This window comes from Prinia subflava, chromosome Z (assembly GCF_021018805.1).
Source record: "Prinia subflava isolate CZ2003 ecotype Zambia chromosome Z, Cam_Psub_1.2, whole genome shotgun sequence".
NCBI classification, from domain to species: Eukaryota; Metazoa; Chordata; class Aves; order Passeriformes; family Cisticolidae; genus Prinia; species Prinia subflava.
The window spans coordinates 45,933,205-45,946,994 of record NC_086283.1 but is presented as its reverse complement, the minus strand read 5'-3'; the positions used below and the strand labels follow the sequence as shown (position 1 = coordinate 45,946,994).

Sequence of the window (13,790 nt, the reverse complement as noted above, 5' to 3'; positions counted from 1 at the left end):
GAAAATTAGTCAGGAGAACAAAACTGGAACCTTGCTTTTAAGATTTTGAATGCTTTTTGACTTGACTAATAACTAAAGCCATAAGCATAAGAGACAATAATTATTTTTTTTAAGAATATATACAAACCTGTTCATTTTACACACACAACAGCTTCTACACTTGCTTTACTGTAAATGAATGATGAAACTCCCATTGCCTTCAGTACTGTTGTTTGGAAGTCTTAGGTCTAGTCTTTGACTTGCTTGTCTGTGTGAGGTGTTATTTGCCTGCAGTTTAGGTATCTAAAAAACATCTGCAATGTAGCAGTGCGTTTGTTTGTCCTTAATGTTAACTGTTAATGGTTGGTTTGTTCCAAGTACCCCAGTTATATTTCATCTTGGTTTGATCTGGTTGCTCCCCACCTCCTCTCTGTTTGTCTGTAATTTTTCCCCTCCCTTCGAGCCCTGCTGTCACTCTGAGGGGCCCTCCCGGGTTCCAGAAACCTCGAAGCTGAGAGTCGAGTGACAGGCCAGGGCAGCAGTGGTGGGGTAGAATGGGGGACCTCCCTCTCCCTACCAGCTGGGCCCTCTGAATGTCCCTCATCAGAGGAGCCTCTCCCCGGAAGGTCCCACCCGGCTGGTTCCTTGTCCCCTTCCTTTTCTCCTCTGCCCTGGAAAACTGCTGTTCTCAGTTGCTCGGGGCTCTGCTGTGCCAGGCTCCTGAGGGTGAGGCAGCTCCCTCGGGGCTGCTAATAAACTTCTGTGAGCACCCACTCCAGAGTCCTCCTTTCTTTCCTGCCACTTCCACAGCAGCGGAGGCCTTGTCCAGGACTCACAGGATGGGCTCGGTTTGCCCGCATTCCGAACTGTACCTTGCTTGTCCCTGGAGCCAGGGCTAGCCAGAGCGGGCTAAAAGAGGACAGTCCCTCCAGGCACGGCGACATGCAGGAGCATCATACAATGGAAAATGTCAATAAATCAGAACAATATTGCTATTTGTTCCCTTTTAGCGGAGACATATTGTTTGATTGAAAAGGGCAACAGCTTGGTTTCCAAAACTTGATTTTTTCCTTTGATAAGAAAAAATGCTTTTGGTTTTATTATTTTTTTCACCTTTCCCCTTGTAATTCAGACCATTACCAGAATTCCTTCTGCACACACACCTGATGCTCCAGCTATCTGGCAGCTCCATTACTAAAAGCAGTAGCAGCCTCTAAGAAAAGACTGAATTAGCAGGTTGATTGCTGAGGAAAGTTATGTCTTGAAGCATTGCTACTTTAAAGAAAAGCGTATACTTTTATTGATTTTTGTGGTCCTTGGACCAGCTTTATACTTCTGCAAGAGCAATAGGGGCAAGCCATTAGCAGATAAGAATAAAGCAAGGCAAATGGAAATTTAAAATGTGTCTCCTAGACAGGGTGCAGAATCTTAATGGCTGGAGACTTTTAAAAAGGAGATAAGACATCCTCTTTTCCCAAGGCAGGTACATCATGTGTACTTTGTGTAACAGTTGTGTGCTGCTATCATAATACAGAATAAGGACAGAAAACTCAACAAGTTTGCTGCTTTGGAAAAAAACAACACATCAGACAGTTGTAGTTAAATAAGTAATCTGCATTACTTGTACAAAAAGTTATATAAATACAAGTTTGCTGGATTTTTTTCTCTTTAGAGAAGGAAAGCATCCTTTTAAAAAATAACCAGTAATCCTTATTATTACTGAGTTGCTGCCAAGTCACAATTCAGAAGACAGACATGTGAAATTAAATCCACACTGTGCAGAGACAACACAGTGGCCACTTCAGATCAGATCTTTTGTATTTATCCTGTGCATAGTTACACAAAAACAATGGAACAGGTGATAGCTTGAACATATTTTGCTTTTACACAAAAGAAAATACTTCCCCATGCTGCATTTTGTTAACTAATGTATCAAAAATATCCATCACATCGTCATCATCATCATTGCTATTATTATGTTGTTAAGGAATTGTCCTTCTGTCCATGCATAATTATGGTTTCGCAAGTTAAAAATATCATCCCTCCCTCATGTCACAATCTATAAAGCATTCTGTGCACAGTGAAGCAGATCCCCAGTTAAATGCAAGTGCTATTAAAATTAAAAGAAATACATTATTACTGTTCATTTTAGAGGAACAAAATTTTGGGGAGATTTAAAAAACCAATAGTTTTATCTGGACAAAAAAATGTACAATTATTAATATTGCACTTTTTATACAAGAAATCCTAATAAATATACAGAAAAGATATACATTTACATACACAGCAAGTCGTTATTCTTTTTTTAAATAAAAAGTTGCACTGATGCCTATTTCTTGAAGACCCATTTCTATCAACAGCATTCACTCCCAGATGTGTTTTAAGTAAGCCAATTTGAGACAGTTTAATGTCATGAACCTGGTACTGACGTCAATAATGGACCCCCAGTTTTACTGAAAAATCCGCATTGTGAAAGCTGTAGCATAGCAGAACTTGAACAGCATTTCAGTAATTTGCCACAAGGCACTAGCCCCAACAGGAGTTACAGGAAAGTCACAACCAAGCCTTTCATTTAGAGAAGGTCCTGAAGCAAAACCTGAGACCAGGTAGTTCTCCTTTAAAGTTCCACAGTTCTTAAACTCTCTTCTTTGCAGATTTCCTCTAATTTTAATTTTTTTTTCTGCGCAGAGCAGAGAGTACCCAGGAGCTGAAATCATGTGGCACTTCACTGGCTGAACATCCACGGCAGCTGGCCAGGAGGAAAGACTCACAGCCTGCACACAAAATCCTGCTGTGAGTGTGATGTTTGAGCCTCATTTTTTAGACTGTACCTTCTGGGTGTTACACATCGACTTAAAGATCTGCTTTATAGGACCTGTTTTGTTGTGGCAGGCAGCTGGAGAGGAGCAAGTTTTTTACAAATTATTTGTATTAGTCCAATGGGGCTGATGCTAAAGTCCTTCTGTTTCAACTGAATAGTAACAACCATGAAAAATTAGACTAAAGCTCTTTTCTACCAGTTACCCAAAAGGCTTAGCTGCCAGGAAAGAGAAATTTCATGCTAAAAAAATAAATAATAATAAAAAAACTTCCTGTAGTTCTTTTTCAAAACCTCGGGTCTGAAAGTACCAGAACTTTGGGAAGTAGTACCTCTTTTTTCTAGGTAAGTGTTAGTAGGATGCAGTATGCTAAGTGTCTCCTGTTTATCACATATAATTTCTATCTTTCTTGCCTATGCTCTCTAGGGAACAGTGTTTGCAGGTTTGTACTAAAATCTGTCAAGCAGATCATATTTGTTCTCCTTTTGCTGGTTAATTATTAACATCACCACTGCACCTCTGTGCTGAGGGCAACCCTTCAATCCCCAATCCTCCCTCACAAACTCAAATTGGAAACATTTTCAGGTGTATTTTAGACCCACTTATGTTACAGACCATTGTTCAACTTCTCCAGACCCCAGATCCTCAAAGATTGCAAGGATGTCCCTTGCCTGGTATAGGAAGGAGAGAGGGGTTTAGAAATTAAAAAGCCTTCCAATCTTGGATGTAACAAACAAGCTTATAAAGCAAAATCACATGCTTGTGCTCTCAAGGTAGTCTAAGGAAGATGAGAGCTGTTCAGCAGAAAGAGGCCAGGGTGTTCTGGTCAACACCTGGCTAAATATGAGCCAGTACGTGCTCAGGTGCCCGAGGTGGCCCATGGCATCCTGGCCTGTACCAGCAAGAGTGTGGCCAGCAGGGCCAGGGCAGTGATTCTCCCCCAGTACTTGGCACCAGTGAGGGCACACCTCAATCCTGTGCTCAGTTTTGGGCTCCTCACTACAGGAGAGACACTGAGGTGCTGGAGCGTGTCCAGAGAAGGGCTATGAAACTGGTGAAAGATCGAAAAGACACATCCTGTAAGGAACAACTGGGACAGCTGGGGTTGTTTAGCTGGGAGAAGACTCAGGGGTGACCACATTGCTCTCTACAACTGCCTGAAAGGAGGTTGTAATGAGGTGGGGGTCAGTCTCTTCTGCCATGTTTCAAACAATAGGAAGAAGAAGTGGCCTCAAATTGTGCTGGGGAGGCTCACATTAGATATTAGAAAAAAATTTTCCCTGAAGAAGTGGCTAGGCATTGGATTAAGTTGCCCAGGGATGTGGTGGAGTCACCATCTCTGGCAGTGACCAAGAAGTGTCTGGATGTGGCACCCATCCAGGGATAGTTTAGGGGTGGGTATGGTAATGCTATTAATTGGTTGGACTAGATAAACTGAAGATCTCCTTTGACCTTGATGATTCTGTGGGTCTGTAATATGATGCTAAGTTTTGACTCTGGTCCTCTTCCTCACCTGTCTTTGGTGTGTCCTGCAGGCACGTACACAGTTTGAGGGGAAGCCCCACTCCCCTCACACCCATTTCCTGGTGTCATGGGTCTCTCTGACTTTGTGGTCTACCCTCATGACCATGTTTATCTGCATTCTGTCTCCCAGATTCATAGAAGGGAAAACTTGTCAGGTCCCTTTGCAACAATGATTTGTTAAAGGGATTTTTTTTTTAAAAAGGGAAATAAATAAAATTAAAAAGATCATTCCATCCAGCTGTATTTTCTGCAAAAGCCTTTGCTCAGTGAAGAAAAGGCTGTGATCCCCTTGTTCCTCCATTTTCATTTTGTCTGTCTTCAAGATTTTCCACAAGTCCCACAGCAACGTGACTTAAATTGGGTGAGCTGGCAGAGTTTGAGCTGCTTCACTTTCTCACAGTACCTTGTGGTGTCTCTGCACTCTACTGCCAAAGGGGAAACAAGAAGAAGAAATGGTCATGAAGTTATGAACAAAGGATTTCTTACCTAAAACCATATATCCTTGGGTGGCCAAGAGGAGAACCTTTGAGTTGGGAGGTCTTACTGTGAGCAGGAGCTTGACTTGCCGCAAAGACTGAATGTGGACTGCAAGTCCACAGGATAAATGAGGAATTGGTGGGCAACATTTATTTTCAGAGCCTGGGGAAAGGGCTTCTGAGGCTGCTCCAACACTGTCAGTTTGTCATCTACCAGCATTTTAGAGATGCTCTAGGAGTTTCCTAACAGTTAAACCAAAGATGAAGAACTAAATGAAACTGGATACTTGTTTTAATGGAGTAACTCAGAGACATTTTGGCCAGCTTTCCACATTTGAAGAACCAGTGTGGAACAGACTCCACCCCAGGTGACTGGGAGTTGTTTTGTGTTTTTCACATATCAGAAACAACCCAGCAGGAAGACATTAAGACACCTTTTGAACTCCTCTAGGCCTTAGGTTCTGGTATCACTTGTACAGTTTTTGAGGCCCAGAGCCTCCTGCTTTTTAGTTTGGAAAACTGTACAGTATCCCTGCAACACCTTGGGATTTGGGACATTTCTGTACAGCAGAAAGAGGCTGGAGTGTCAACAAAGGTCCTGCTTGATACCTGTAATCTCCCTCATTGCTTCAGCTTCCATTAGGGCCCCCCAAACTCATGGGTAGTCCTATGTAGTCCACATTGTCTCTGCTGAGAGGGAGCATCAGAGCTGGCGTGTATATAGGCAAACACATGTGGGTTCTGCTACTGTATCTGCAATGATTGCAAAGCAACCAACTGGCAAGATAGATGTGAGCATAATTTCCAGACAGGCACACTGTCTGTTCTCTTTTGTTAATTCATTTTTTTTTCTATTTAGTAACTTTTCTAGTTCCCCGGCAGGCCCAATTTATTGCTTGTAATCTTGCCTGTGGGATATCTCATCATCCACCTACCCACTGGATCTGGACTACAGCCATAAGTGTCTGTACCCTTAACTGAAAGTTAATCATAGGATAGAGTAGTTTGTGTTGAAGGGGACCTTGAAGATTATCTAGTCCCAACCCTCCTGCTGTGGACCTTTCAAAGGGATGCCTTTCACTGGACCAGGTTGCTCAGAGTCCTATCCAACCTGTTCTTGAAAAACTTCAGGGATGGGACATCCACAGCTTCTCTGGGAAACCTGTGCCACTGTCTTATCACCCCTCACAGTAAGGAACTTTTTCCTAATATCCAATCTAAAACTACTCTGTTTCAATTTGAACCCATTCCCCCTTGTTCTACCACTATGTAGCCTTGTAAATAGTCTTGCTCATCTTTCTTCTAAGTTCCCTTCAGGTACTGGAAGGCCACAAGTAGGTCACCTAAAAACAGGGCTGTACAATCTCACTCCCCTTAACCTTTTGTCATGTGGCAGGTGCTCCATCCCTCTGATCAACTTGGTGGCCTACTCTGGGCTTGCTCCAGAAAACTGCATGAATTATTTCTCATGCTGTTAGAAAGAGGACACAATCCCAGCACTGACACCACTGCGAAAAGCCTCCACAATGGGCAGCATTTCTCTCTAGGATGCTGAGCTTTAGACACTGGATTTTGCACAGGTCTGGGCTGCAGGTTCCCCAGGGTGCGCAGACCCAAGGTCCAGTGCTGTGTTTCTGATACGACTCTCCCTTCTTTCCTACTCCCGCACCACTCTGTCTCCCCTCCCCTCAGCAAAGTACCATTTTCACAGGGTGTGATGTTGCAGCGCTGCCAGTTTGCTGGTCTTGGCCTCCAGGAGCAGTGGTGCTCCATCACGGGCTTGTTGGTGCGGATGTGCACGCAGTCCACACGCCGTGACTGAAAGCCGTAGTTTCCACACGTAGCCGTGCAGACGGTCCATAGGCTGACCCTCCAGTGCACACCACAGACATCAGTCCAGCAGCTCTGGGTGCTCAGTGGCCTGTGGGCAGGAGGGAGAGAGGGACAGAAGGACAGCAAACATTACATAGCCCACTTAGAGCACTGTATGGGTCAGATCTTCAAAAGCTGCCTCGGGAGGCCAGCAGTTTTGAACTGCTCTCAAGGGCCAGACCCTCAGTGGGTGCGCACTGGTATACCAACACCAGGCTAAACAACCATTTGAAGTGTTTGAAGATTTGGCTGAAATGCCCTCACCACAAAGGACCAAACCAGAAATCTGCTGAAAGGTGAAATGAGTGGTGACCAATGTGGTCCAGCAGGACTTTGTAACTTTTTTATGGCTTTACAGCCAGTGGGAACAGAACCAGTTCTCTGAAACCTTTCTTTTTCTTTCAAGACAGTCTCACAGAAGATGCATAGGCACACTTGGTTCGTATCTATTTGTCACAAAGGAAGTGAAAAGGCATGAGTGGGAGCTAGATTAAAACCAGCTGCACTAACATTCAGTCATGGTAAGTCATGATTTACATACCTGTCCCATGTAAAGTAAATATCTTTACAATGTTGACAGTGGAGTTTATCTGCAGGAAAACAAAACCTGTGGAGACTTTTTTTAGAGTTTGTATTTAAATAAGTGAGAAGACTGGCACCTTAAGAAGATACAGCACGGCCTTGCAGTTAGGATTTGGCATGCATAGCAGATTTTCCAGTTTTTGGCCAACTGGTCTGAAGCTCCTAGGAACAAATAGGGAAGTCTGGGCAATAAGCCTGTTAAGATTTGCTACACATAGCTGTGCAGGTTGCAGCATGACCTCTTTGTTACACTGTTGCCATGAGTTTTTCCCGGTTTTGCTGAGCGCTCATATTAAAGGAGAAGTTCATACCTTCTCACGCTCTTTTAATGTAAACATCAGCTATGTTCTATAAATATAGCCATTGTTTTTACATTCTCTGCTGGGACAAACAAGACTGTGTGACAGTCCCCTTCACCAATGTGGTGTTGAGGTGAGAATTCCTTCCTCCAATCCACAGGCCTCATAGTAAAAGTATAAAAGTAGGTTTTGGTAAATAAACTGGGTCTTCTGCCCTGCTGCTGTTGTTGCACCCAGATCTGTGTCTCCAGCCTGTTTTCCTGGTTAGGCCTCCACAGTGATATTACACAGGGGAAACCCCCTGAGTTTTCAGTTAAGTCACTAGTCCACTCAGTATCTCTGAAAAGGGTTGTGGGTTCAGATGTAAGACATTTCTGTCCTACCTTGGTAAGGAACTGCATTGATCAGGTGACACAGAAGTCCCATCTTTGGCCTGGCAAAATATCTGTCGGTGCTGTACAGCCAGTCGTGGTCCAATGCAAGGCCCGTTACACTGTGAACACAGAAGGTTAACTCGGGGGAGGTAAAAGATAGGGCAAGTTCTATTTTTATAAAAATGCTAGTGAAATAAAGTGCATACTGCCATTCTGAGACTGTTGAGATTTCAACTGCTTTCTGACGGCTTTGAAGGCTGACTGTGCGCTCATTTTCTGCTCTACCTCACTCTCTTCCAGCAGCATTTAAATTACATTTCTGTTTCTGCTCTGTAGATTCATTACCTCTTCTCTTCAATGATTTAATCTTAAATACATCTGTTAGGGAAAAGAAAATGCTCTCCTGCCATTAGCCATGAGCCTATGATCCATACAGGAAATCTCAATACATTATTTTTACTTTGCATTTTGAAGCACGTGAATTGGCCAGATAACTAAGAATGCATTGGATCAAGGACACATTCCACTCCATTTAATAATTTAAATGCATTGAAGGACAATAGGAAGCAGGAAGCATGAGAAGCACAAAAGATATGTATGCAAGCATGCTCCAAAATTGAGGCTTTCCTAACATATTCAAGTTTAACAATTACATTTCAGTTTCACTCTCCTAATCCTCTCCTTAAAACATAACTTGGTATAGGTACAAAGCATTTATTTGTGCTATTTTAAAATTACATCAACATTAGGAAACTGTTTTTCCAAGTGTCTGGAAATTATATCCAAGAAGAAAATGAGGGTTGAATAAAGGGTCATTACTGTGAAGCAGGAATATTTGCCAGGGGATGGCTGCTGACTGATCCCTCTTCTACCTCCTCTCCCTCTTCAGTAGGAGCACTGTTCCACACTACCTCAAATAATACACACTCCTCCTGCTATTTGTTCCCTCTCTGACAACTGGAAGAGAGAGGCAGTGACTGCAAGGCTTACAGCTGCTTCCAGTAAACTGTCTTGTTGGAAATGTCATTCCCTGGAGTGATGTGTGGAGCAATTCTGTGATATCTGCAGGGGCCTGTAGTCCTCATCACCAGCAAGCCTGAGTCACAAGCTTAGAAACACCACGGGATTACACAGTGAGGAACAAAATGCCAGGAACATTAAATGAAGGAAAGGAACTAATTCTAGAGATAGGGTAGAGCACGTAGTCTTTTTATTTTCTTTGTGAACTGGGAAGGCTAATCACTACGCCAGCACAATAGGTGACCTGATAACCCATAATACTACCAAGCGGGTCATCGATCCACTGAGCCAGTGGCACATTCCTAACTATGTGTGACAGTCTTCTGGCTTGGAGACTGGGCAGAAAGCAACCATGTGGAACTTGACTTTTTTTTTGTAAGCTAGGTAGAAGAAATATGATAATGGCCAGAGATTAGGTCTAAAATTCAGATTAATTCTGAACTCTCTGATTGTCTCAGCTGATTATGATGTCATAGCCTATAACGGGTTCTGCAAAGCTGATTGAGTCCTTTCCTGTAATTCCATAGGGAGTGAAAATTTTCTTCTTTGATATAAAGTGATAACTCCAAGCTTAACTTTTAATACAATAACTCAGTCACCTTTCAAGATTTAAAAGAAGATGTTTTCAAGTAGTGAACAATAACACGTTCTGGTAGCTGAAGACACTTTTTACTACCAACATTATAAAAATCCTGATGCAATGCAATCTGTTAAGAGAGCATTTGAAGATCTGCAAATGAGCAGGAAGTACTTTGAAAATGCTTTTAACCCTTCATTGTTCCTTTCATCACGAAGCAAGTCAAGAAAGCTCACACTTTTTGGTATTCTCAGGCAACATCAGCAACTTTGTAAAACTGAATTATTGTACAGTCCTCCTGCCTTGAACCTTATCACAATCATCAATGCTGACTCCAGCCAGGCAAGACAGAATCACTCTCACTGGCTTGTAAGGGGAATTGAGACTGAAGAAGGCTATTTCCCAAATGTGTCACTAATCACTGTAGCAAGGACTGCAGACCTTTCCCCTGGAGGACACCAGGATCTGCAGCAAAAGCCCTGTTCATGGGTGGCATTTCTAGTGATTGTAAGAAGCTACAGAAATCTAAGCAGGCAGTGCATCATATACAAAAAGAAAGAGCTGAATAAATTAGCGTCTGCCTCAAAAGCCTGCAAACTATAACCTAAAGGTACTAGTTGGAAAATCACTACCTTCATTTTCTGTCTCTTCTTTCTAGCCCAGACTATGGGACTGTCCTTGGAATGCTACTTTGTTCCTTACCTGGCCCCAGGAGGAGGCTGCCCACTCAACACAGGGCTGCCTGTTACAGCTCTGTGTGTCCACAGGGCGCTTGGCCACCTGGGCACAAGCCTCGTTTGACATGGGGACAGAGCTGCCTTTTGCTGTCAGGCGCTGGCATGTCACTCGCCGCGTCTGTATGCCTCCACCACAGCTCCGTGAGCAAGGAGACCAGGATGTTACCATCCACCTGTGAGAGAAAGGACAACAGGTCAGGGAGCAGGCATGTGCCACTGCCTGCAGGGTCCTTGGCATCAACTTGTCTTTATCAACTGGACCAAAGAGAGGCAACAGTGGGTTGGCTCATTTAGGGTGTGATCCTGGAACATCTGAGAGTCTCAGCCTCCCATAGTCTTCCCTGAAAACTTTTTAGAGGATGAAAGCTGAGAAAAATGCAAAATTTTCAATTGTTTACCTTTCTCAAGGCTCTTTGGGCTCAGAATTAATTTTCTAGCCCTTAAAACCATTTTTAGAGGTTTAGTAAATACTTGTAGCCCTGGCACAGGGGGTGGGCAAGTCTGCTCTTACACCACAGTGCCATGGGGGCCTTGGTCACAAACTAGTCACAGTGCTAGGACTAGCCCCATAAAACTCCTTTGTAGGGGAAACCACCTCTGTGTAATTGCTGGAGTAGCTAACAGGCCACTTCAAACGTGTTGTGAGAGAATAGACAAAAGCCTGCTGGGTCCTGCTGGTGCCTGCCTCCTCTGTTGTACCCCTGACAGCTGGCACAATCCAGAAAAGCCTGAAATATGCTCAGGAACAGTTAGCCCAGGGAAGGACACTGTTCCTCTTTCCTGCTGAGCTCAGACCCTGTGTTCATCAGCTGAGGCTGAGGTGCTGAACCCCTGTGTACTGCATTTAGAAAATCCAGTCCAACTAGCTAAGAGGCTGTAAATAACAGAAATTAATAGTCTAATACATTTTGTCATTGTAAGGATCATTAGGTGAAACACTCATGCAGTCAGGCTTGGGAAAGTGTGAGGCAAGAACAGGGAGAATGCAACTGATTGCTAGTTTTCTGAACGGTTTTATGGTCAAGCCAGCAGTTTGCTTCATTAAGTTTCTGGATACTTGGCAGGATTTGTGTGGTTTTGGGAGTAAAATACTGCCTATCACGTCCCTCACCAACAGTGTTTATGATTACTTTACAAAACAGGCAATAGCTACTCCCCAGTCCCATGGAGAGACATCCCTTTCTATTTCTCTGTCTTCTGCAGGTGATTAACTCCAGTGAGAAACAGAAACAAGTATAAACAAACATATTCTCAACCTGTAAAACAAGAACACTGGTACTTTTTCATTCAGTTTGGTGAGGTTGAACCTGCAATTTCCACACTGCTCATAAAGCTCTGGTCTGCATGTCAATCACCTTTTATTTCCAAGCTTACATCTCAGCAGTTTCTCAGGAGCTGAGAGAGGATTTGGGGTTGTGTTACAACTCAGGGAAGGTATAAAAAGACATAAACCATTCCCATGGAATTTACTGTCAACAGCAAGGAAAACTGCTGCTAATGAGCGTGTTTCATATTTCATCAAATCTCTTTTGGTTTCTTTCTTATGACTCAGCTGGCAACTCAGAAAACATTTGCCTGAAAAGAAGAGCAGGAATATATTTTAAAAGGTAATTAAACAGAAACTTGCAATATGCTCAAGGCACAGCAAGAGTGGTGTATCTGGCCACCTTCATCAGGTTGCTTAGCACCTCTCCTTGCCTCAGCTTAGACTGTCTTTTTTTAATACATGTCCTAAATCACTGTTGAATGAGGGAAGGTGTACTAAATTTCTCTTGAGATGCTCACTACTTTTAAGTGCCTGTATACTGAAACATAACATATCCACACTGGAAAAAAAGGAGAGGAGAAAAATAAGGAAAATATGGAAAAACATGTTTACACATCTCAGAAATACTCAGAAATACTGAATTGCAGAAGCAGGACATTTTTAATATGGAGGGAGCATAACACTACACTGACTCTCTGGATAAGTTCAGGATGTACACTTCTTTGCACCAAAGGGTGTCAAAAAACCCCCACAACAACTCTGTATGGGGTGAAGTCAGAGAATCATTTATGTTGGAAATGACTTTTAATATCATCAAGTCCAATCATTAACCCAGCAATGCCACGTCCACCAGTGCCTCCTAAGCATGGCATCTACGTATCTTTTAAATACGTCCAACAATGATGACTAAATCACTTTCCTGGGCTGACTGCTCCAGTGCTTGGCAACCCTTCCTGTAATGAATTCTTTCATAATAGCCAATCTAAACCTTTCCTGGTGCAGCTTGAGGCTGATTCCTTTTGTCTTGTCACTTGGAAGAGGAGGCTGACCCCCACCTTACTACAGCCTCCTTTCAGTCAGTTGTAGAGAGTGATAAGGTCTCCGGGTCCCATTTTCTCCAAGGTAAACACCCTCAGCTCCCTCAGTCACTTCTCATGGGGCTTGTGCTCCAGACCCTGCACCAGTTTCTCGTCCTTCTTCCTCCTTGTAGTGAGGGGTCAAAAATGGAAGACAGTACTTGAGATGTGCCAGAGGAAGACCTAGGTGTAGCCAGAAGTTTTTCAAGCTGTCCTGGCTCATTTGTGTTTAGCTGTAAGTGAAAACCAGGGGACTACAAGGGAAGAGAGTTACAATTCCAAGGCAACCTCAAACTGGCAAACTCCAAAAAGGGGCAGAACTCAGCCCCCTTCATGCCCACTAGATCTGATGAGATGTGCCCACTTTACAAAAGATATTTCCACCATGCTGAGGGAATTCTTTGCAGCTGCAGCTACAGTTGTGCCCATATTGATGTTTAGGCAACAAAAGAAGTCAGAATAAAACCACAAAATAGCTGCTAAGCTTAGCTTCTTGTCTGTTATATTGTTGGGGCAAACTGCTATGAAGCCATGTGTAACACAAAAATGAAATGATCCTACTATTCATGAGTGACAAAATTTCCACGTGTTCAGTGCTCAGAACAGGCATGATATCTACAACCAACACAGAGTGTGACTGGAATCACCCAATATATTGCAAACTGTGAATTCTCTATCTACCTTGAACAGTCAAAGGTTTCCACAAATATAGCTACAAAATCCCAACTGTCTGGACTAAGCACTCAAAAACTCCCTTTTAGCCATGACTTCTCCAAACAGGCACCAGAGAAGCTGCAGTGGTGTGACGTCCCACACAAAGAACCCTTCCAGCACATCTTCAATGCATGTAAGATATTATTACGTGAGACAGACGAACCGTGAAGGGCAGTCTCTTCTGTTGCATGCGATGGGCTGCAGAGATGGCCTGGGTGTCTCTCTGCAGTATGATGCATTGACTTCGCCCCCGTCTAGTACGCACCTCAGCTGGGGCAGCTGCAGCCCCCTGTGGCCGCAGGAAGCTGAACAAGCTGTCAGTTTGTCCACTGACCACCGGTACTCTGCCAGGGAGTGGGGGAGAGGCATGTTAACACTGAAAAACTGACAGCAGGAGCTTAATTAGAAAGGGGAGAGTTGAAGATGCCCTCCAGGATGAGCTATAGGGATTCAGTGAAAAAGAGGTACCTACCC

At 43.5% G+C, this 13,790-nt stretch overlaps 1 protein-coding gene across 1 annotated transcript in view; it reads right to left on the bottom strand.

The window, feature by feature from the left end:
• Nucleotides 1–1,592: 1,592 nt before the first annotated feature.
• The window catches only part of ADAMTSL1 (ADAMTS like 1), a 195,823-nt gene continuing 183,625 nt past the window's right edge, over nt 1,593–13,790 (bottom strand). Inside the window, exons 25-29 of the mRNA XM_063421603.1 lie at nt 13,480–13,660; nt 10,225–10,432; nt 7,935–8,044; nt 6,499–6,719; nt 1,593–4,747 (exon numbers count right to left, since the gene is read on the bottom strand). Of these exons, the coding sequence (XP_063277673.1) occupies nt 4,641–4,747; nt 6,499–6,719; nt 7,935–8,044; nt 10,225–10,432; nt 13,480–13,660 (827 nt within the window). The 3' untranslated portion in view covers nt 1,593–4,640. The remainder of the gene's footprint in view (nt 4,748–6,498; nt 6,720–7,934; nt 8,045–10,224; nt 10,433–13,479; nt 13,661–13,790) is intronic.